Below are 25,087 nucleotides of genomic sequence, written 5' to 3'. Positions count from 1 at the left end.
TCAACTCTGAGTCTCTCACGGCTCCTCTCCTTGAGCTCAGCTGTGGGAGAACCTGGAGTCTTTTCACATTGCAGGATCAAATATGGCAACTCACTTTCCTGTGTGTCTTCATTTATATTAGCTCCAGTAAGAGGGCAGAGACTCAACCTCAGTCATGACTTACTCCTGATGTAGTCCAATTACCCGCAGGAATAGATTAGTTCCAAAACATAATCTTCTCTCTTTGGGAATTCATAAAAGATTTTCAGACTGTCACAATAAACAACACTGGTACCTTTTCTTTACTGCTTTGTGAAAAGAACTGTGACTAATATGTTTCCACACATTTTGCAAAGTCCAAGAGGCCAGAACCATTGTATCTAGTCCTTACCATGAGAGTCTGGATTCCTGAGTAAAGGAATTTGTCTGTTGCAAAGGGTTCTTCCACTCTGAGGCCTCTTGACACTAAAGTGCTTTCTTCTGTCTTTATTTATTTTTTTAATATTACATTAAAAAAATATGAGGTCCCCATATACCGCCCACCCCCCTCACTCCACTCCTCTCCCCATAACAACGATCTCTTCCATCATCATGAGACATTCATTGCATTTGGTGAATACATCTTTGAGCACCACTGCACCTAATGGTCAATGGTCCACACTCTCCCACTGTCCACCCAGTGGGCCATGGGAAGACATACAATGTCTGGTAACTGTCCCTGCAGCACCACCCGGGACAACTCCAAGTCCTGAAAATGCCCCCACATCACATCTCTTCCTCCCACTCCCTACCCTCAGCAGCCACCATGGTCACTTTCTCCACATCAATGCCACATTATCTTTGATTACTAATCACAATAGTTCATGAAAAGAATATCAGTAAGTCCACTCTAATCCATACTCTATTCCTCCATCCTGTGGACCTTGGAATGGTTGTGTCCACTCCACAACTATATCAAGAGGGATATAGATTCCACATGGATGCTGGATGCAATTCTTCTGCTTTCAGTTGTAGGCACTCTTGGCTCCCTCGTGTGGTGGTTGACATTCTTCACCTCCATGTTAGCTGAATGGGCTAAGTCCAATAAACCAGAATGTAGGAGTTGAAAGTCTGTTGAGACTCAGGGCCTGGCTATCACATGGTCAGTCCAGAGATTCAGGTCCTCTGGGTATACATTAAACCCCAGCACCAACTACAGTTCCGGTATAAAAGTAACAGGAGAGACTTGTGAACAAAGATCACATCTGAGTCCAGCTCCATCACACAGAAACACAAACTCCAAAGAAGGGCCAATTAACATGGCACTGAACTTCATCTGCCATGACCATAGAAACTGTGGGTCTCTGTAGCCCTCAGAAGAACCAATATGTGGGGTTGTATCTTCTTTATCTGTGTCTGGGACTCTGCTCAGGTGTGCATAAGGGCAACCCCTCTGATAACCTCCCGGCTCTTTTTGGAGACTCATAGCCATATAAACTCATTTGTCCTTTCCATTTCCCCCTTTGATTCAGGTCAAAAAGCATTTTTATCTCCTGATATTATGTGTAGATTGAGATATTCTGCTGCTCCGAATTGTTCCTTTTATTCAGGGTCATTTTCTAGTTACATCATCAGCTGGTACTTGGAAGTAATCTCTTGGCACCAGGGAGGCTCATCCCTCATCCCCGGGAGTCATGTCCCATGCGGGGGGAAGGCAACACATTTACATGCTGAGTTTGGCTTCGAGACTGGCCATATTTGAGCAACAGAGAGGCTCTCAGGGGGTAACTCGTAGGCACCCTGCAGTTCTAGGCCTTGTTCTTATTTCAGGTGCACAGGCTCACAAGCATAGTCATTAGTATCAAGGGCTCATTGTAGGACCTTCCTTCTTTTTTGGTCTTTGCAGTTGCACTTGGGGGATTGTTGCTGTTCGTTTAGGGACTGTGATAGAGCTCCCCTGGCTAGGAACTCAGCACTCCCTCAGTTGTTTTTAATTGTATCCACTATGAAAATATCCAAACAATTTTATATACCCTGGATATATGCCCTGAAGAACTTCCTGCCAGCCATGTGTCCCCTGTCAATAACATCCCACACCAGTATTCCTCCCCTGCCATTGTTGAACCTCTCTGTGATCCAAAACTTCTTCAAAAGTGAGGCCCAATATATTGCCGGGTTCCATTAATAGTAAAATGTTATATAGTGATGAATTTAAAGGTTAGATATAGAATACATATTAATTTAGAAAAATTAAGGTAAAAATAAATTGGGGTATCAAAAAATTTAAAAATGCAAAAGCTTTGTTTTTGATGTTTTGCCTTCCATCACTGCAATAAGTGTTGCCCTGTATACAAATTGGCAAGGCAACTACTTCCATCTTTTCCTCAGTGTCTACATCCTTTTTCTTTTTTTTCTAATTATTAAGCTTATTTTCACAAAAGTTTTAGATCACAGTAATTCATATATACAACATACAGTACTCCCACATATCCAACATAAAACCCTTTTCCCTTCCACAGCAATAATCTTTTTACATATTCATACTATATTTACTGAAATCGATGTACAGATATTGAGACAATAGCTTTCAAACAAGGTAATATTTGTGTTTACATTGTGGTTTATATTTTAGACTATACAATTTTCTAAATTTTTAGTTATCTTATGTTTTACATTATGATTTACATTTTAGCCTATCGACCCCTATATATTTTTGGTGTAATTTAACATGTCTTATATCCATTCTTGCATAATCTTGTGGAACACTTCTATTGCCCACACAGTTACATTGGTTCCATCTATTCAATACCTGCCCCCCCCCCTTAGGGCCCACAGTGACAGTCAATCTTCATTGCTTGAAGGGCCATGTTCACAGATACTTGCAACAGTGTTGAAGGCTTGACATGCTCAATTGCCCTAATGCACTGGGAGCCACCATTTCTCTCAAGAGATACAATTCCCTCTATTTGAGAGCATCAGTCCTCCCCAGGATGTGGGTATACCTTCACTCTCATTATATGGGTCTCTATCCAATGATATAACCCACTATGGCGAAATGAGCATTCACATATTCCCTAGGAGCCTGTCCTGCATTGGATTATCCCCTTTAAGCATCTTAAACAGGTAATCTTCCTTATTATATTTTTGAAAAAGTTTTCTCAGTATTATACTCTCAACCAAATACCTGACAATCTCCTATGTTCACATATTACCCCACCCTCCCCCAATTTCTTTGGCAATATTACCCATCATCCCATCCCTAGCCCCCCTCAAGCCTGCAAAGCCCCACCCAAAGGTAGCCCTATTCCCTCATTTTATCCTTTCCTTGTACAAATACTTACCTCCAGCTTATCATAGATTTCACATAGGTGTCAGCTTACATCCTTCCTCTACCCCCAAAATTCCTTTAAGCCTATCAACCAGTCTCTAGTCTCTGAAGCAGCTTGGTTTACATATTTCATATCATTGAGGTCATGTAATATTTGTCCTTCAATGCCTGGGTTGCTTCACTCAACATAAGGTTCTCAAGATTCATCCGTGTTATCACGTGTGTTTTTAGCATATTCGTTCTTAACGCTGAGTAGTATTCCATTGTATGTATATACCACATTTTATTTATCCATTCATCTGTTAATGGGCATTTGGGTTGATTCCAACTTTTGACAATAGTGAACAATGCTGCTATGAACATTGGTGTGTATATATTGGTTTGTATCTTGGTTTTCAGTTCTACTGGTTATATACCCAGCAGTGGAAATCCTGGGTCATATGGCAAGTCTATAGCTAGTTTTTTGAGAAACCGCCAAACTGTCCTCCAGAATGACTGGATCCTTCTGCATTCCCACCAGCAGTGGATGAGCGCTCCCATTCCTCCACATCCTCTCCAGCATTTGTAGTTTTTTGTTTTTTTCATAGCTGCCAATCTTATGGGATAAGATAGTATCTCGTTGTAGTTTTGATTTGCATTTCCCTAATAGCTAGAGATTTGGAGCATTTTTTCATGTGCTTTTTAGCCATTTGTATTTCTTCTTTAGAGAAGTGTCTGTTTAAATCTTTTTCCCATTTTTTAAATGGGTTGTTTGTCTTTTTGTTTTCAAGATATAGGAGTTCTTTATATATGCAAGTTATAAGTCTCCAACAGATATATGGTTACCAAATGATTTCTCCCATTTTGTAGGCTATCTATTCACTTTCTTATCAAACTCCTTTGAGGTGCAGAAGGCTTTAATTTTGAGGAAGTCCCATTTATCTATTTGCTCTTTTGTTGCTCCTGCTTTTGGTGTGAAGTTCATGAAGCCCTTTCCTATTACAAAGTCTTGTCTATGCTTCCCTACACTGCTTTCCAAAGTCTTTATGATCGTGGCTCTTATATTTAGGTCTTTGATCCATCTTGAGTTGATTTTTGTGTAAGGTGTGAGATGGTAATCCTCTTTCATTCTTTTACATATGGATATCCAGCTCTCCAGGTACCATTTGTTGAATAGGACATTCTCTCCCAGTTAAAAGTGTTTGGTGGCTTTATCGAATATAATAGACTATATATATATGAGGATCTATATCAGAACTCTCAATTCAGTTCCATTGGTCTGTGTGTCTCTCCTTGTGCCAATACCATGCTGTTTTCACTACTGTAGCTTTGTAGTATGTTTTGAAGTCAGATAGTGTGAATCCTCCAATTTTGTTTTTCTTTTTCAGTATGTCTTTGGCTATTCGGAGCCTCTTTCCTTTTCAAATAAATTTCATAGCTAGTTTTTATAGTTCCTTAAAGAATGCTGTGTTGATTTTTATTGGGATTGCATTGAATGTGTAGATCAGTTTTGGTAGGATAGACATCTTAGTACTATTTAGTCTTCCTATCCATGAACAAGGAATATTCTTTCATTTATTTAGGTCTTCTTTCATTTCCTTGAAAAGTGTTGTGTAGTTCTCTGTGTATAAGTTTTTTACATCTTTAGTTAAATTCATTCCTAGGTATTTGATTTTTTTATTTACTATTGTAAATGGTATTTGTTTCTTGATTTCCTCCTGAGCTTGCTCATTATTGGTGTACAGAAATGCTACTGATTTTTGCACATTGATCTTATAACCTGCGACTTTACTAAACTCATTTATAAGTTCTAGAAGCTTTGTTGTAGACTTCTCATGGTTTTCTGTGTATGAGATCATGTCATCTGCAAATAATGAAATTTTGACTTCTTCCTTTCCAATTTCAATGCCTTTTATATCTGGCTCTTGCCTCAGTGCTTGAGCAAATACTTCTAAGTCAATGTTAAATAGAATAGGTTATAGTGGGCGTCATTGTCTTGTTCCTGATCTTAGAGGGAAAGATTTTAGGATTTCTCCATTGTAAATGATGTTGGCTGTGGGTTTTTCATATATATTCTTTATCATGTTCAGAAAATTTCCATGTATTCTGATCTTCTGCAGTGTTTTTATCAAGAAAGGGTGCTGTATTTTGTCAAATGCTTTTTCTGCATCTATAGATATAATCATGTGATTTTTTTCCTTCAATCTATTTATATGGTGTATTACATTGATTGATTTTCTTATGTCAAACCATCCTTGCATACCCGGAATGAATCCCACTTGGACATGGTGTATAATTCGTTTAATGTGCTGTTGAAAATGGTTAGCAAGTATTTTGTTGAGGAATTTTACATCTAGGTTCATTAGATAAATTGGTCTGTAATTTTCCTTTCTTGTGGTGTCTTTCTTTGGCTTTGGTACTAGGGTAATGTTGGCATCATAGAATGAATTAGGTAATATTCCTTCTGTTTCGATTTTTTGAAAGAGTTTCAGCAAGATTGGCATTAGTTCTTTCCAGAATGTTTTGTAGAATTCACCTGTGAAGCTGTCTGGCCCTGGGCTCTTCTTAGTTGAGAGTTTTTTAATGACTGATTCTATCTCTTTACTTGTGATTGGTTTGTTGAGATCATCAATTTCTTCTTTCATCAATATAGGCTGCTCATGTCTTTCTAGGAATTTGTCCATTTCCTCTGAATTGTCATTTTTGTTGGAATTTAGTTTTTCAAAGTATCCTCTTTTGATAGTCTTTATTTCTGTGAAGTCCATGGTGATATCTCCTTTCTCATTTCTTATTTTGTGTATTTGCATCTTCTCTCTTTTTTTCTTTGTTAGTCTAGCTAACCGTTTGTCAATTTTATTGATCTTCTCAAAGAACCAGCTCTTGGTTTTGTTTAGCTTTTCAAGTGCTTTCTTATTTTCTATTTCATTTAGTTCTGCTCTTATCTTTGTTATTTCTTTCTTTCTTCTTCCTGTGGGGTTACTTTGTTGTTGTTTTTTTACTAATTCCTCCAAATGTGCAGTTAGTTCTTCAATTTTTGCTCTTTCTTCTTTTTTGATGTATGAATTTATGGCTATAAATTTCCCTCTCAGTTCTGCTTTTGCTGCATCCCATAAGTTTTGGTATGTTGTGTTATGTTCAATGGTTTCAAGGTAGTTATTAATTTCTTTTGAGAGTTCCTCTTTGACCCACTGTTTTTCTAAGTGTGTGCTGTTTAATTTCCATATCTTGGTGTGAAATCTGGGCCTCTGGCCCTTGCAGATTTCCAGTTTCACTCCACTGTGGTCAGAGATATTATTTTGTTTGATTTCGATCTTTCTGAATTCATTGAGCCTTTCTTTGTGGCCTAGCATATGGTCTATCTTGGGGAATGATCCATGTGCACTTGAGAAAAATGTATATCCTGCTGTATTCAGGTGTAATGATATGCATATGCCTATTAGATCCAACTCCTCTTACTCACGTAAGTTATTTAGAGTTATAGCAGTAAGTAGAGTAACTATAATGAGACAGTCAACTGAATATGGGGAGGAATATAGTATGAATTAAAAGGCCAGTGTTTTCATGAGAAAGGGAAAGAAAAAAGAAAGACAATAATATCAAGAGTGGATAAAAGACAGAACACAGAACAAAGGTGTTAGAAATAAAAAGTCAGACAATTTGGGGGCCAAAGAAATGGAGGTGGAATGTAAGAGAAACAGTAGATGATGGAGGATAGAAAGATGTGGGGGAAAGGGGATAGCGTAGGTGGCCAAAATCAATACACACAGAAAAGAGGAAATGGAGGATGAGAAAACACAGCAAGTGTGAAGCTCTCCCTGCAGCAGCTATTATATAAAGAAAAGAAAAGAAAAGAAGACGAAAAAGAGAGAAAAGAAAACAAAGAGAAGAGAAAAAGTGGGGGCAAGGAAAAGGGGGGGGAAAAGCAAGAAAAAGAAAAAGAGAAAAAAAATTAAATAAACGAAAAAGGACCTTGGGGGAGAAAAGACCAGGAGACAATGCAATATTAACAACCAAGACAAAAAATAAATAAATAGATCAATAATAAAGAACCAACGTTTCAAACTTGGAATCCTCTTTGCAGTTAAATAATACACTTAGGGATCTGACCTTCCCTCTTTCTCCTTTCCTCACTTCCCTTTTTCCCAGGGCAGCAGGAAAGGTTCCTGAGAGGTCCGGTAGGTAATTCAAGTAGGTCTTTGTTGAACCAACTCAACAAAGAAGACAATGACTCTTTATTTCCCATGTGAGATCACGTACACCTCACCAGAAATCCCAAATATGCTACTGGAAGCTTGGATAGCACCTCCTATAGTCCCTCCCCCTTAGGTGTGCTAGGAGAGGTCTAATTGATTTTCTGACTCCACTTTCTCCCAGACCAAGTTTCCTGTCCCAGGACGTTTAGGTAAATTGAGCTTTCTCAGCAGATTTGCCTCCCCTTTCTTCCTAGACTCTCCCTAAGTCAGCTGGTTCACTCCTCCAAGTTCTAGGAGAGAGAGAAAAAACGCAAATGCCGAGGGCTAGGGTAATCAAGGACCTCAGACGGACCTCAGGGCGCAGTGGATTCGGGGATGGGAAGTCTGTGATATTGCAGACTCAAGGCATGTGAGTCTCTGGAATGTGGGCCACCAGGATTTAGGGGACACAGACCTGGGAACCACACATCTGGTTACATGGGGTCTGGGAGCACTGCAGCACAACAAAGCCTTCAGGGATCACAGCAGCAGGCCACCAGCCCTAGGAGGAGGGGTCCCGCCCACAACTTCTGACCTCCATGTTAGAAACCCCAAATTCCACCTCTCACAAGAATCTCTTCTGTCACTGTCTCACCAAATCGACATCCAGACACCTCCCGCCCTACAAGCCCACGCTCAGGGCTTGGGAACTCCCCAGCACAGCAGAGCCTTCAGGAATCGCCGCAGCCGGCCGCCAGCCTCAGGGGGAAGGGTCCCGCCCACAACCTCCGACCTACGAGCGAAAGACCCAAAATTCTACCTCTTGCAAGAATCTCCTCTGTCACCGTCCCACCAAATCGACATCCAGACACCTCCTGCCCTGCAAACACCCGAAACAGCCTGGTCCAGCAGGATTCCGACCCTACTCAGCCACTTCTTTGCAGGAGAGATTATGAGGTGCACTCACTCAGACGTCATCTTGCCCCACCTGCTCACTACTGTGCTTGATGGATATCATTGCAATGACAAATTGACTCAAAACCACCAACCTATCTGATATTGGCCTCAGTAGATGAACTCTCACTAGAGGTTGTATGGACTCTAGAGTCCAATAGTTAAATGGCCTAAGGATCCTGGATACTTCTTGCTATATCCAGGAAACAGTGACACAGCAAAACTGCACTCAGCTTCTGGGATGGACTTGATTCCAACTGATCCATGCACCAGGTAATCAGTATATGTGACATGATAGGTATGCAGCTGTAAGAGCCAATCATCTATTCTGATAGCAGTAACATTAAAGGAGCTCCCATGTAAACAGAGGAATGGAGAGAACAAAGGGAGCTTAAAGAAACAGGGAAGAGGGAGCAGAGAAAGGTGGAAAAGAGCATGGAATAAAATCAATGTGCATAATCTCCCCACAGCTGCACGTGCCTTCTTCTTTGCTAATGGCCCTGACTCTCTCATCCTGACTAAGGGGCCCAGCTTGGACCCCAATAAGGTCTTATCTATTTAGGTATACTTGCATTAGAGGAGAATCACTGCCCTTGTGGCTTCATGGGACAACAGAAGCATCTGCCAGAAATCAACTAAGTTGCTCAGTGTCTATGATCCTACTTTTGTTTCTGACTTCCATTGGCTTCTTGATGCAACTTGATTTTACCCACAAGCTTAGTGTCTTAGGGATGCCTTAACAAAGTAACACAAATTGAAGGCCTTACAGTAGCTGAAATTTATTGTATCACAGTTCTGGAGCTTAGAAGCCCCAAATCAAGGTATCAGATGGGCCATGATTCCTCTGACATATGTGGGGAAAAACTGTCCCATACTTCTATCCTGGCTTCTGGCTGAACTGGCAAATTTTTAAAATATCAATACATGATTGTCTGCAGTTTAGACTTTCATATTATGAGCACATGTGCAATCAGAGATCACCTTGCCAATGGGCCAGAGAACTTTTACTGATCACAGGTACCTGTGAAGTTCCTTGAGAAGGCTTGATGAAGTGAACTTTGTAGATTCCTTCTCGGTTGGCCGTATTACACTTCCATCACTTTCTTTTTGAAGCTGAAATAAGACATCAGTTTGCTCCTGCTGGGCAGAAGACCAATTTCATGTGTCTATCCATGAAGACAAATGGCTACAGGAAAAAAATCCAGAAATGTCTTATATATATTACTCCACAGCTCATTGACCATTCTATCAATGCTTCACTTGAATGTGATGGTTATCTGATGTCAATTTCCATTGATAAAGTGATTCCCAAACATTACTTTCAAGAATACATCCCTCAGAGATCACAGAGGAACTTCAGTGGCCTGCAAAGTTGTAAAACAGATGAAGTTTCAACTGACCATAGTACCAATGATTTTAACATTTATATTCTTGTTATATAAATGACATTATAGAGAGCTCCATGAACATGTTTTTTGAGCTATTTTTCCCCTGTAGGTTTAAAACAAATGACAATAATGAAAATAAATCTGGAAGGCCTCTGTGAATAAAATTTGAAGAATATATATATATATATATATATATATATGCATTTGCACATCTATGTAGTTATTTAGAGTCTACTTCCTCATAAAATATATTAATAAATTAACACAAAAGCCACATATGCCAGAGATCCTCATGAGAGTTACAGCTAAAGCAGTTTAAAGCAACAACAGTTTTCATTTACTTGGTCTTTCTTGTCCAAAAAAAAACAGTGTGAAACCTCCTTTCTTTGGGAAATGGTTGGACAGAGTAATCTGAAAACAAAATGCAACAAAATGAATCTTTTGATAGATAATGAGACTGAGCAGTAGTAGTTTGTCCTTCCTGTCTTAAATTATCTTCTTCTCCCTCTGCTTATCCAAGAATTTCCCCCTCTTAGTATCATAGCTTGATTCCTCTTGAAAAATGTTATTTACTAAGCCTGTTTAAGCATACCTAATCCTCTAGAAATTATACATGTAACTCTGTGGTCATTGATTACTTTCTTAGCACCTTACAAAATCATGACAAATGAAATGTTAATCTCCAATCAAACTTAAAGAGGTCTTAGTCAACATGGAAACCCAAGTGTTCCTCAAATTTCAGCCTCACGAGGATTTCCTTCTGCCAGTTCTAAACAACTAAAGGTTGGCAGAATCTGTTTCAGAGATCATAGAAAAGGAGCCTCTGATTGGCCCCCATCCCCACCTCAGTTACCACAGCTTCTTCCTCTGTCCTCTGTGTTCAGATCAAAGCACTGAGAGGCCCTGCTGGAGCTGCCATTCACCAGTTACAGGTGCTCAGCCAAGACATTGGACCCCTTGCCATCTTGCCTCTTGCCCACTCCCCAGCTCGTCTCAGACCGAGGCTGCTCTATGGTGACCACAGTTGGCATGAGGCCCACACTTGCTTCCCTTTAGCACACCAGCCCCTGGTGCTTCCTGGAGGCAGCTGCTCATGTCTCCCCTAACTGTTGAAGATGAGTCTTCAAAGAGCAGGAAGATGGTGACATCCCTCATGTCTGCTCTTGAGTCATTGTGTAAAGAATTGACCAAGTCCAAGGCAGAAGTGGCCTGCATTGCAATGTATGAAACAGACGTGGTGGTTCTTAGAACAGAAAGAAGACATGCTTTTGTCAATACCAGGAAGAATTTTCAGAAAGATTTTGTAAAATACTGTGTTGAAGAAAAAGAAAAGACTGCATAGATGCATAAAATGAAATCTAAAACACAGACAAATCTGATGAATGTAGATGCTGTGGAAATCAAGACACTGAGAAAATCAGTTGAGGAATATTTCTGCTTTTGCTATGGAAAAGTTTTAGGCAGATCAACAGTGGTACCTGTTCCATATGAGAAGATGTTAAGAGATAAGTCAGCTGTGGAAGTTCAGGGGCTTCATGAAGGGGTTACCTTTAAACACCCTGAGAATTATGATCTTGCAACCCTAAAATGGATTTTGGAGAACAAAGTTGGGATTTTATTTATCATTAAGATACCTTTCCTAGAGCCAAAGAAGCACCTAGGTGGTCATGTGTTGGTAACAGATGTTGAAAGGTCAATACTGTCTCCACATGGAAGCTGTGGTTCCCACAAAGTGCAAACTGAACCCACAGTAGATTCTGTCATTTCTACTGTGGGTAGAAATGGCAGCTATGACAATGAAGGGAGAATCAGAAGACCCTCATTACTATCAATACAGTGTTCAGATAAGCCTTCATACTTCAGCAGGCAATGAAGGAATAGATATGGAACCACCAGTGAAAGATTCTACTAAGCATGTCCCTTCAGAAAAAATTGAGGATCCTGAAGTTGAGCTGACTATTGAAGATGATGATTATTATCCACCTACCAAGAGATCAAAGACCAATGAGCCACCACAGCCCCCAGTTACTGAACCTGCCAGTACTGGAAAATGGAAAGTGAGGGAGCTCAAATTTGAGAAATGGAATGTTCGAATTATTAATCTATATTAGCAAGTTGAAGAGGTGTTTGAAAGAAAATACACTCAAGTTATAATAGTCAAAGGTCCTGTGACAGTCCCATATCCCCTTTTCCAGTCACATGTTCAAGATCTTTACACAGATGGACTTCCTGAAGGAATTAAGAAAGATGGTAGATCAACCTTTCTGCAAAAATTTTGCTAAAGCCTTGGGGAACACTGAAGCTAAGGCTATACCTTACTGGAAATTTGAGGCATGTCCTAATGATTTCTATATGGAAGTTCTACCAGAAAACATTCCTTTTAGAAGTCCCTTGTCCTATGGAATTTCAAGGCTTGAAAATATCATTCAAGTGGGCGATCGAATGAAATTTGTTGTTAAAAGACCAAAACTTCTGACTCACAGTTCAACTGAAGTTACTCAACCAAGAACAAATATGCCAGTCATGAAGATTGGAATGTTAAGAATTACCAAGCTTGGCAAACAAGCGGAAGCCATTTTTTTTTTTTGAAACTTGCTGAAGCTCTTGGACTCACAGAGGCAGTTAAATTTCTGTACCCTGTGTTTGAAACAAATCCTGAATTTTTATATGTAGAAGGTTTGCCAGAAGGGATTCCCTTTCGAAGTCCTACCGGGCTTGGAATTCCATGATTTGAAAGAATTGTGCATGGGGGTCATAAAATCAAGTTTGTTGTTAAAAAATCTGAACAAATTCTTTCCTATTTGTCTCCTGGAATGTCTAGTAACATAAACACTAAAAGCATTGCAGTCCCCAAAAAGACCATGAAGCCCTGGGAGCAATTTAAAGATTCCTGAAATTGAGGTCACTGTGGAAGAGCTTAATAACAACAATCCACAGACATCAGCTGTTCGAACCCCTATCCAGACTAAATGGTTCTACTGTTCCCTTTGATCCTTGAAAAAGGGACTTTTCCTTTTAGGCCTGGAATGCCAAAATCACGGACCTAAAACAATGTTGAAAATCTTTTCAATGAAAAATGTGGTGAAGCTCTTGGCCTTAAACAAGCTGTGAAAGTGCCATTTGCATTATTTGAACCTTTCCCAGAAGACTTTTCTGTGGAAGGCTTACCTGACGGTGTGCCATTTCAAAGACCATCTACTTTGGGCATTCCAAGGCTGGAGAAGATACTCAGAAACAAAGCCAAGATTAAATTCATTAAAATGCCCAAAATGTTTGAGACAGCCATTAAAGAGAGCACCTCCTCTAGGAGCCCTCCAAGAAAAATATAATCATCACCCAATGTTAATACTACTGTCAGGTGTCAGGTGTTGAAGAACTTATCATTCGGGTGACTATTCAGACATTGATAATAAGAACTGTCAAAAGTTGAAAAAACTATACAGCTAAGGGAACAAGTGAATGACCATTTTAGTCGAAAATTGGCGAAGCAATTGGTGTGGGTTTCCCTCTGAAAATTCCCTACAGGAAATCACAATTAACTCTGGCTGTGTGGCGGTCAATGGCATGCCCCCAGGAGTGTCATTCAGAGTCCCCAGCTTGAATGGAGCTTCTCAGCTCCATGAGAAGTATCTTAGATCTGCAGAGTTCATTAAATTCACAGTCATTAGACCCTTTCAAGTCCTTGTGATTAATAACCAGTTGCTGGACCAGAGTGAGTCAGAAGGCCCAAGAGTGATAAAAGAATCTGCTGAGCCAAACCAGTTGGAGGTTCCTGCAACAGAAAAACTAAAGGAGACTGATGGAAGTGCTCAGATCAAGCAAGAACCAGACTCTGCAAAATTGCGCGGGCAGAGTATATAAACTATAATGTAAACTATAGTCCATGATTAACAAATGTACCACACTAATGAAAGATAAACTATAATGTAAACTATAGTCCATGATTAACAAATGTACCACACTAATGAAAGACGTTGTTAATGGAGGAAAGTGTGGGAGAGGGAAGGAGTGGGTCATATGGGAATACCCTATATTGTTGAAGTAACATTTATGTAATCTAAAGCTTCTTTCAAAATAAAAATAAAAAATAATTGGAAAAAAAAAAACCAAAAACAACCTGGATTCAACATGGTAGATCTCTTACTGCTAGACTTAAAGTACTGTGGTTGAGAAGAGCTTTTGGACCTGTTATTATCCCAAACTGTGTAATATACTTGTGTAACAGAAATGACTTCTATACGGACCTTTTTTTTCCTTCTTTTAGATAGAAATGTGTATTTTTTCAGCAATTCTGTGAATTGAATTAAAGAGCAGAGTGATTGTAGATTTGGAATGGCTGGTTTACTTTGGAATGTGCTATAAGGATTTTACAGCCATGCTGGAAAATAACAGGAAAAATGAGAGGGATGAATCTCATCAGAATTTTTACGTATTCAACAAAGCCTTCAGTGATGGTGTTTTTTTTCCAGTCAAGTGAAGGTATCTCTTACTGGAACATCTCAGCTTCTGAAGTAAAGAAAACACCTGTGATAGTTCAGTTCTTTAGTTTTCTATTTGAAAGATCATTTAAATGATTCTTTGTTGACAGCTCTCCTTAATGATTGAGTGAAAAATTAGTATCTGTATATTTGACTAAAACTTTTCTTAAGTTTAAAATAAAATAAAATAAATAAAAATAAAAAATAAGGTAGATAAGATATAATTACAAAGTATATCTTTTACTACAAAATGATGCCACATAATATTCTACTTTTTAAAAAATCAACTACCTGATATCAGTTCTTTCCTTATTTCCTAGAGAAAGATACAAATAAATAGACCTTAAATTTAACTCCCAGGTAACTTGTTTGCACAAAGAACCAAAATTTTTCTTCATGAGTTGAAGCACAGTATTGAAGAATTTTCAGTTCCTGAGAAAATCCTCACCCAGAAATCTGAGAAGCCAAGTGTCTCTTGAACTCCCAGCCTAGTATAAAGAATCATTGTCTTGACTTACAGCCAATGAAGGGTAACTTAAAATGTTAGGCCTGAATATATTGACCAATTAAACAACAAACAAACTATAAATTGCCCATATCCCCCCAATGCCTGTCATAAATAGACAATCAAGGAATATATATTTATCATTGAGTAAAAACAAAGGTTTTGAAAGATCCTAAGTAAGCAGTATATCTTTGGCACTCTCATTCTTCTCGTTTTATAGGCTTCATATCACTCTTTAATCCCTCCCTCTACATGGAAACCTCTTTCCAAGCCCTCCACTCAATTTATTCTCCTCCATCCTATCTCAGGCATCAAAATTACACTTTCTCCATTTTCCATCAAAAATGAAAACAAATATAATTCAACAATAACACACACACTCATAGGAGAAGATACAAAATAGTAACAGCATTTCTCCTATTCCCACTACTGGATCTCACAGATATTGAAGGAAAGTGATTTTTATGGCCTTTAACTAACTCATGCTATATTTTGAATTAACTTTCTCAGGAGTACTTTTTACTTTAACAAATTGCTTTGCAAGCCACATGCATTTATTTGTGGATTATGTAACCAAAAGGAAAATTGCCACCGCTGTAGGAGAGACTTTTGGACAAAAGCATTTTTCTGGCATTCTTCAACTCATATCAGTGTAGATTTGTTTTTCCTCACTTTCGTTTGGCTGAAATTTTTTTTTATTGTTGCGTTCTATAAGATTTTTCTTTCCTTTGGTTGCAATCTTCATTCAGATAAAGACTGTATATATATTTTAATTCTTCGAAATAGTATTGTTTAATAAGTACATGCTACAGGCTAGAAAGCATAAGTGTAAGGGAAGTATAGCTTTATAATAATTTTCACAGCAGATCCTAATAATTTTCACAGCAGATCCTAATTTAGTAGGGAAAACACCCACATTCCCAATTTATTTGCAGTCATGAACTTTCCTACCACCTCTTAATTGAAATATAAATTATTATATTGCATCTCAGTTTAATAAATGCATTGTAGGAATCGGAGCTCCTTTAATGAAAGTTATGTTTGCTATCGGTTTTTTTAAAATATTTATATACATATATAGAGAGAGGAATAAATTTTTCTCTTTTTAAGCATCCATTGGCATTTTAAAAACATTTAGTTTAAATTGTCAGTTTTTATTTCACCTAAAGTATTCATTCTCCCAGAGATTCCTATAAGTGCTGCACTCTTACTTAAGTGTTTATTGTATTGTGGCATAAAACTTAATACATGATTTTAAAAATAGGAATGTGAGAAATAATCAATTCACTGTGAGCACTTTCCACAGCTAACCAAAATCAATATTTTTTTAAAATTTATATTACAGGGTATTTGGAGGAGATAATAAAAATTTCTTTTCATGTATGTTTTTTTAAACTTAGTTTTCTTTGAATTTTCTTGGAAATTGGATTAAAGTTTCTTCGTTATGTTATTTGTTGGTAACCATTCTAGGATTTAATTTTCTACTTTTATATTTTCGTTGTTGATTGCCAGTGTTTTAATGTCTTTCTAACTCTCCTCATTTTTGCTGTTTCGTCTAGCTATGTGATTTCTCTTATTGCCAAGCAGATAACCTAAAGACATGAAGTACCATTTTGAAAACAACAACTGAGCAGTATTCAGAACAAAAAAAAAATCCTATTATGGTTCAGGACTTCCTACCAACTCCATTTAATGAGGTAGAACAGGTCAAGAGGGCAGAGAGTCGAGAAAATCCACAGGCCTGGCATCCCATCAGGGTCGACCTTAATATCTTTAAATATATTTATGACATAACTAGTTCAAAGAATTCTGCAGTTTGGATTGACAACACATCTTTTCACTGCCTGAGATAATCAAAGAATCTATGTAAATCAGTCTCTTATTGACTGCCAGGCCAGGGGGAAAAAAACATTCCACCTGAGGTCAGCTCTGCCATCATCTCATAGGCCGCCTCATTTCCTCCAGCCCTAGAATCTCATGAATAGAAAAAGTTAGACTTCTAGAAATATTTCCTGAGGCTAAATATGTGGTTTAAAGTTATGCTATATTACATCCTATTCAATTATAATTCTACTGATATATCCTGAAGGATATACTGTATTTGCCTTTAGCCAGAGAAAGGACCAGATTTCAACAATGTCTGAGTAGTCAATTACTATATGCCATGATTGAAAGGTTTCTACGGTCACATGTAATAATGCTGAAATTGTATCATTAGAGATCCATTTTCCTGGGGGAGTTCAGTGAAGGCTACATACATTTTTTTTTCAGCAATGCAGAGGACTCAATATAGCAATGAATATTGTTATCTGAATTATTATGTGATATAACTTGTAGGTGAAATTTTACCTGGCAAAAGAAAAATATGGTTGAATTATAGTACAAGGCAAAGTTCTGGTCACTGAACTTGGACAGAGTATTTTAATAGAAATAGATTAGAGGTTCTCCAAATAATCTTCCATCCTATTCTGATATCTAGTATGTGTTGGCACATGGTACATGCTGGAAAATGGATTAAGAAAAAAGACACTTGTCTATAGCTGGATCAGGGACTAAAAGACATAAGCAAGGATTGTATCTTGAAGGGACTTCTAAACCATATAAAGGAATATGGCTTTTATCCTAAGGAAAGAAAGAATCAATGGATGATTTTAAGTGAGGATAATAATTTCATTTTCAAAAAGCACCCACTATTTGCATTACAGGTGTGTTAGGTGAGGTACCAGCCAAAAGGCTAGTTCCATGTTTGATGCAAAAAATGTTAATAAAATAAACTACAGTAATGCCAATGAGTAGAGGGAGAAAAAGGTGGACTCAAGAAATATTCAGAAGTTAGAAGAAAAGATTGGTTGATTGCCTGATTAGAATAGCATAGTTGGGAAGGTCATGATGAAGAAGAGGAAACATTCTGAATGAGGTCTAATAAAGGCAGCATTTAATTGCATTTCATTGAAATAGGAATAAAAGAAGTAAAGTAATTTTGGTAGGTGGGAAGGAGGTGAGAAGGAACACACAATAGTACATAGTTGGCTATGTTGTTAAGTTATAGTGGTTATGTGTGGTTGTGGGGCATCCAAGTGGAAATGTCCAGCAATAAATATACAAGTGTGGAGATCTTGAGGGAAATAGGCAATGGAGACATAAGAGTTTAGCGTTATCAGCAGAAAAAATGAAATTGAAGCTCAGGATATTAGTAGAATGAGAAGAAAAGAAAGCCTAGGACAGAATACTGAAAAATACAAAGGTTTATTGTATAGGTATAAACAATGAGAGAGCCCTTCCTGCAGAACCACTGCCATTCCAGCTCCTTTACCCTTGGTCTAGATGCCTTTAACTTTTATTCTCACTTGAGTTCCAGATTGAATTTGTTAAAGAATAAGTACATCTCCAACATGTTTTAAGCTTATGAATCAGCATTTATACTTGAAGATAAAAACCTGGATCATTTTTTAAATCCCAATGATGTTTTAGGATAAGTGTTATTTTATTGTACCAGATAATTATGCCTACAATGTATATTAAGGGAAAATATGTGACATGATGCATGACTCAATGAATTCTCCATAAGTTTCCTGTCACAAATGTTACTTTTATTACTATGTTTTTAAAGGTGAACAGATCCTTGAAGGGAGACTTTGCAATCTGTTCAGCATGCTATTTATACTTGAAAAGTGTTAAATTATCCTAATCATACTTATAATAGCAATCAAGATTAATTGCAGCTATATTAAGATTACTTATTACTTGTTCTACTTTAGTGGTAACACAAATGCAATTGTACAAACAATTTCCATAATCCAAATTGTGAAAGAAAGTAAAGGGAAAAAGACCACATAAAAATAGTTGAGATAGTATTAAAATAAATCCTTAACCTGACAGTTATCTAAATTCTATTGTTGAAAAGAAGCTGGTTCTGAACAGATTGTATATGTGTCTTACTAGTACAAGTAGATTATCTACCTTAAATTGGATTGTGATGACGATGACCCTATTCTAAGTAAACCAAATCTCTTGAACTGTGTGTAATGAGATCAAGAGGAACATTCATCCTGAGAATGACAGTTTGCAATGACTGAGATGATTTCACTAATGTTTTTCCCAGCCTCTGCTTTGATATGCATAATACTGAGGTTTTGTCCTGTGGATTCCTGGTTCTGAAGATCTGTGTACTAATTTTTTTTCTTATTATTTTTATTTTTATAAACAGAACTGAATGAGTGGTAGGAAGCTGCGAAACCTGTCTTACAAAAAGGTGACTGTGGAAGAGTCTAGAATCTTCACTTACTTTGCAGCAGTATTGCATGAAAACAGTCTTGAGCTTACTACTTTTAACTGTTTCGCCCTATTTCTTCCTTTATTTAGGCTGTGAGGAGGCAAAAGTTGCTTGAACAGAGTATCCAGTCTGCCCAGGAGATTGAAAAATCCTTACATTTAATTCAGGAGTCCCTCACATTCATTGACAAGCAGCTGGCAGCTTATATTGCCGACAAGGTGGATGCAGCTCAAATGCCTCAGCAAGCACAGGCAAGTACAACTGGGAATGAGCTTCTGTTCTTTTGTTTGAATTCCTGAACAAGGCTTTGCTGAGTTTCTGACTTAATTATTCACCTACTTGTGCAAAGGGTTGTTTAGATTTATTTATTTACTTACTTAGTATTTAGTGGCAAGGGAAAAAATAGTACTACTTTAGTAGTGTAAAATTTATATTTGAATGTATGTAATAGAGGAATTTTAAATAGTGATACTTAAAGGACAGAAACACTACCACACTAATGTCTGGTTTTTAACAGTGTTTTCAAATTGTACTAAAACTAGAAGGAAAACATAGGACTGTAAAGGGAAAAGAAAATATTTTCTGACACTACTATTAAAAATTCAATCACAAGCATTTTATTATCAAATCATCTTTGTTATCAAGGGATAACAGACAAGTCATATGCCCTCTATATTTTCTTTCTACATTTTATGTGTTGCAAGTAGTTAGTAACAGAAGAAATTGGAGACCTAAATTTGCATTTTGTTACTAATGGTGATGCATTATATAAGCATACACACTCACACAAATTCAGTGAGGAAATTTATGCTCTATCAATTCACTTTACATTGGGGAGTAATTTTTAAAATGCAAAGTTACTATTTATAAATAACATTTAAATGTGTATAAAGTATCATAGGTATTATTTAAACGTCCTTAAGGTTTTGTGGTACTGAGGCAATGTAGCTATTTTTCAAATCTTATGTGTACATTATGGACTGAATAACCAAGGATAACCATATACTATGATGGAAGTGGTACTATCTAACTTCCCAAAATGCCTTCTCTCTACTGAATGGTATAGATACCTGACTCTTCTCATTTTAAAATCCATTTTTGGGGTAAAATATTGGATTTGTAGATCATTGTTATAATACAGTTATAGAGCAATGAATCACAGTAAATTGGTACCAAGAACATCGTGGACACAATGTCATTGGTTAGTTTCCATATTGTCTAATTTTGATCGAGAAATATGTGGTAGGATACAGGTAGTTTTGATAGGTTCAAAAATCTGAGATACAGGGTTGTAGAAAGAAGGCAGAGTAGGAAGCACCAAGAATCATTCCATCGACCAGAACAAGTATTAAACAGGCAGTAATTCCCTGAATCAACTATTGTGAAACTCCATAGTTCAGTAGAACACTGTATAGTATATAGGGATGAGTGGGAAGAAGAGGCTGGTAAATTACAGTAAATACCAGTAAATTGCTCTCTCTGCACAGTAGTAATACCAGCACCCATTCCCCACTCTTGTGACAGGCAGCAAAGGGGCACTGTATGTGTATGATATTGAAGTCAACTTGGTAGCAAATCAAATATGAGTATTATATATTTAGGATATGAACATTTAACTTCATGGTAACCACAAGGAAAATATATGAAAAAAAGTCCAGATAGATATGAAAAGGGTAAAATTTGGTACAATGCAAAGAAATCAAATAAATATGAAAGCAGGTATTAATGGGAGAATTGAGGTACAAAAAGGTATAAAACTTACAAAGACTAAATAGCAAAATGGCAGAAGAAAGTCCTGGATTTTCGTTAGTTATTGCAAATGTAAATTGATTAAACTCTCCAGGAAAATGTCAGAGATTGGCAGACTGGATAAAAAAGCATGACTTAACTATATGTTATCTACAAGAGACTCATCTTAAATTAAAAGACATAAGTAGGTTGAAAGTGAAAGGACAGAAAAACCTGACTATGCGTTTAGTAACCAAAAGAGAGCTGGGGTAGCTAAACGAATATCAGATAAAATAGTTTTTAAGTAAAAAATAGTTATGAGGGACAAAGCTGGTCATTATATGTTGATAATGGGGTCAATTCAATTATGAAGGAATTCAATCATAACAATTATAAATATATGTTCACCTAACAGCCGAGCCCCAAAATATATGAAGTAAATAATAACAGATTTGAAGGGAAAAATTGATGGTTCTACACTAATAGTAGGAGACTTTAATACATCATGTTCAATAATGGGTAGAAAGACTAGCCATAAGATCAGTAAGGAAATACAAGACTTGGACAATAACTCTCAACCACCTAGATCTAACAGACATATATAAAGCACCTCTTCCAACATCAATATGATACACATTATTTTTGAGTCCACATGGATCATTCTCCAGGATAGACCATATTTTAGGCCACAAAACAAGTCTCAATAAATAAAAAATATTTCAGTCATACAATGTATCTTTTCCAACCATACTGGAATGAAAGGAGGAACCAATAATGGAGGGAGAAGTGGAAAAATCACAAATATCTGGAAATAAAACAATGTACTCTTAGCAACCAGTGAGTTAAAGAGGAAATCACAAGGGGAATTAAGACAAATAAAATAGAGAACCCCAAAACAATAGCAAGAATCAACAAAAACAAAAGTTGATTCTTCAAGAGCAGCAAAATTGACAAACCCTTAGTTAGACTTACAAAGAAATAGAGAGACAGCACAATGACTAAAATTAGAAATGAAGAGGGTGACATTACTATCTACTCCACTGAAACAAAAAGAACTATAAGAGGATGATATAGGGAAGCAGATGTGACTCAGGTCATAGGGCCTTCGCCTACCATATGGGAGGACCTGGGTTTGATCCCTAGGGTCTCCTGGTGAAAAAGAAGAACAGAAAGCATGCCTGTGTGCTGAGCCAGTGCCCGAATGGTGAACCAAGAGCCCGCACGGTGAGCCAAGTGCCCACATGGTAAGCCAAATGCCTGTGTGATGAGCTGAGTGCCCATGCAGTGAGCTGAGTGCCGACACAGCAAGCCAAGTGCCCACATGGTGAGCCAGTGCCCATGCAAATGAGTCACACAGCAAGATGATGATGCAACAGAGATGAAGGTAAAAGTCAAGGTGAAACACAACAGAGACCAGGAACTGAGGTGGAGCAATTGACAGGGAGCCTCTCTTCATATCAGAGGTACCCAGGATCAAATCCCAGTGAATCCTAGAGGAAAAAGGTGAGAGAAGAAGACAAGAAAAGAGAAATAGATACAGAAGATCACACAGCAAATGGACACACACCAAAAACAGTAGGGAGGGGGAGGGGAAGGAGAAAATAAAGAGGATACTATAAACAACTGAATGCCAACAAAGTTGATAACCTTGATGAAATGGACAAATTCCCAGAAACACAAAACTACCTACCCTGACTCAAAAAGAAATAGAAAATTTCAGCAAACCAAAAACTGGTAAAGAGATTGAATCAGTAATCAAAAACTTCCCAACCAAGAAAATCCCTGGGCCAGATGGCTTCAAAGGGGTATTTTACCAAACATTCAAAGGAGAATTAACACCAATCCTGCTCAAACTCCTCTACAAAATTAAAGAGGAGTGATCACTTCTTAATTCTTACTACAAGTCCAGTATTGCCCTCATACCAAAGCCAAACAAAGATACCACAAGAAAATAAATTTACAGACCAATACCTCTTATGAATATAAATGCAAAAATCCTCAACAAAACACTTGCAAACCTAATCCATCAGCACATTAAAAGAATTACGAACTGTAATCAAGTGGATTTTATCCCAACTGTGCAAAGTTGGTTCAATATAAGAAAATCAATTATGTAATACACCACATCAAAAGAATCAAGGAAAAAAATATATATGATTATCTCAATTGATGAAGAAAATTGTTTGACAAAATCCAACACCGTGCCTTGATAAAGACACTTGGGAAATTAGAAATAGAAGGAAACATTCTCAAGATGATAAAGGGCATATATGAAAAAAAAACACAGCTAACATACTACTTGATGGTGAAAGACTGAAAGCTTTCTGTGTAAGATCAGGAACAAGAGAAGGATGCCCTTTGTCACCACCATTTTTCAACATTGCACTAGAAAAGTGCCTAACACCAGAACAATTAGGCTACAAAAAGGAAATACGTCAAATTAGAAATTAATAAATAAAACATTTCCTTTTGTAGATGACATGATCCTATATACAGAAAATCCTGAAAAATCCACAGCAAAGTGGTGGGGTATAAAATCAACACCCCAAAATCAGTAGTGTTTCTATATGTATTAGTAATTAACAATCAGAAGATGAATTTAAGAAAAATATTTATAATAGTAGTTAAAAGAATCACTTGTCTAGGAACAAATCTAACCCAGGATGTAAAGTACTTATACCTAGAAAACTACAAAACATTACTAAACAAAATCAAAGAAGACCCATATAAATAGAAGGATGTTCCATGTTCATGGAATGGAAGACTATACATTGTTCAGATATCAATTCTACCCAAAGGAATTTACAGACTTAACACAATCCCAATAAAATTTCCAACAATTTTCCTTGCAGAGATGGAAAAGCCAATCATCAAATTTATGTGGAAGTGTAAGGGGCCCTGAATAGCTAAAGCTGTCTTGAAAAAGGGTAACAAAGTTGGAGAACTCAAACTTCCCTATCTTAAGGCTTATTACATAGAGGTATGCCCCAAGTGCACCCCCTCCACATGTTCCCCCACCACTGATACCCCACATCAAAGATCCTCCCCTGACACAGTTGCAACTCTTCTGCAATCCAAACCCACCAGAAACAAAGCCAAAAATTAAGAATAAAATAAAATAAAAAATAATAAAAAATAATTTTTTTTGCACTGTGCTTTTCATCTCCATAAAAGCTGTTATCTTTTATGTATATTGACAGTTTCATCTGTATGATTCCCCAGTGTCTTTTTTTTTTCACTTTATTTTCCACGAAGATTTAGGTTACAGAAAAATCACAAAGAAAATATAGGAGATTCCCATATACTTACTAGTCTCGGTTGGTGGTGACCTACAGAATAACTGAAAGATTATTGAATTTCCATCCTGGGGAGTCCTGATACATTCTCTCATAGAGCAGCAAGAATCTCTAGAGTACATGAGCAGTGCCTAGTGAAGGAGAACAGACTAATATTCCAGGCCTTTGATATTGATGTTTGTACTTAGGAACCTTGTTCTTGTGAAATTGAAACTTAGCCTAGTAATATATGTTGCCTAAGAGTTACCTCCTAAAAGCTCCTTGTTTCTCAGATGTGGACTCTCTCTAAACTAAGCTCAGCATATAAATTCACTGCTTTCTCCTTGATGTGGGACTTGACTCTGAGAGATGAGCCTCCCTGGCACCAAGGGATTAAATACCAAGTGCCAACTAGTGATGCATTTGGAAAAGGACCTAGACTAGAAGGGGGAAATATTAAACACAAATGAATTTTTATGGCTAAGAGATTTCAAAGTGAGTTGGCAGGTCATTCCAGAGTTTACCCTAATGCACTTCTCAGCAGGATCTCATTGACTGCCACAATAAAGAGTGTCTCAAAATGTAGGGCACCTGAGGGCTCTAGAGACATCTAGACCCTATAGGCAGGACAGATAACTCCAGAAAATCAGCACCCCATTGCTGGGCCTTACCTTGGAATATATGATAACCTATCTCCTCAATGTATCAGAGTTAGACTCATTTATAATTTCCTACACATGGTTCTTCTGCTCCTTTTATTTGAAACTATAATTAGCATATACCCATGAAATATATGTCTAAGAGACTTAAATCTTCTGGCTGTTCATATGCTAGTTGAGCCCTGAATCTCAGCACATTTGCAGCCAACACCTATACTTCAGTTTATCAGACTCACCAAGGACAACCAACACAAGTGATAAAGAAAAAATAGATAAATGGGATCTCATCAATATAAAAAAAACATTTGTTCCTCAAATCACTTTATCATGAAAGTAAAAAGACAGCCTACACAACGGAAGAAAATATTTGGAAACCATATATCTGGAAAA

At 37.3% G+C, this 25,087-nt stretch overlaps 1 protein-coding gene and 1 pseudogene across 3 annotated transcripts in view; both read left to right on the top strand.

Annotated features, from left to right (window-relative positions):
* The window catches only part of DMD (dystrophin), a 2,676,723-nt gene that overhangs the window by 1,278,635 nt on the left and 1,373,001 nt on the right, over window positions 1-25,087 (top strand). For all 3 annotated transcript variants that reach the window (XM_058291720.2, XM_023592525.3, XM_058291721.2), the window contains one exon: window positions 19,125-19,286. In XM_058291720.2, the coding sequence (XP_058147703.1) occupies window positions 19,125-19,286 (162 nt within the window). The remainder of the gene's footprint in view (window positions 1-19,124; window positions 19,287-25,087) is intronic.
* On the top strand, window positions 7,773-15,132 carry LOC139438107 (general transcription factor II-I pseudogene; annotated as a pseudogene).

The sequence above is a fragment of the Dasypus novemcinctus genome, chromosome X (assembly GCF_030445035.2).
Source record: "Dasypus novemcinctus isolate mDasNov1 chromosome X, mDasNov1.1.hap2, whole genome shotgun sequence".
Taxonomy (NCBI): domain Eukaryota; kingdom Metazoa; phylum Chordata; class Mammalia; order Cingulata; family Dasypodidae; genus Dasypus; species Dasypus novemcinctus.
Note: the sequence above shows the minus strand (reverse complement) of the source record. Positions and strands in the feature narration are given on the sequence as shown.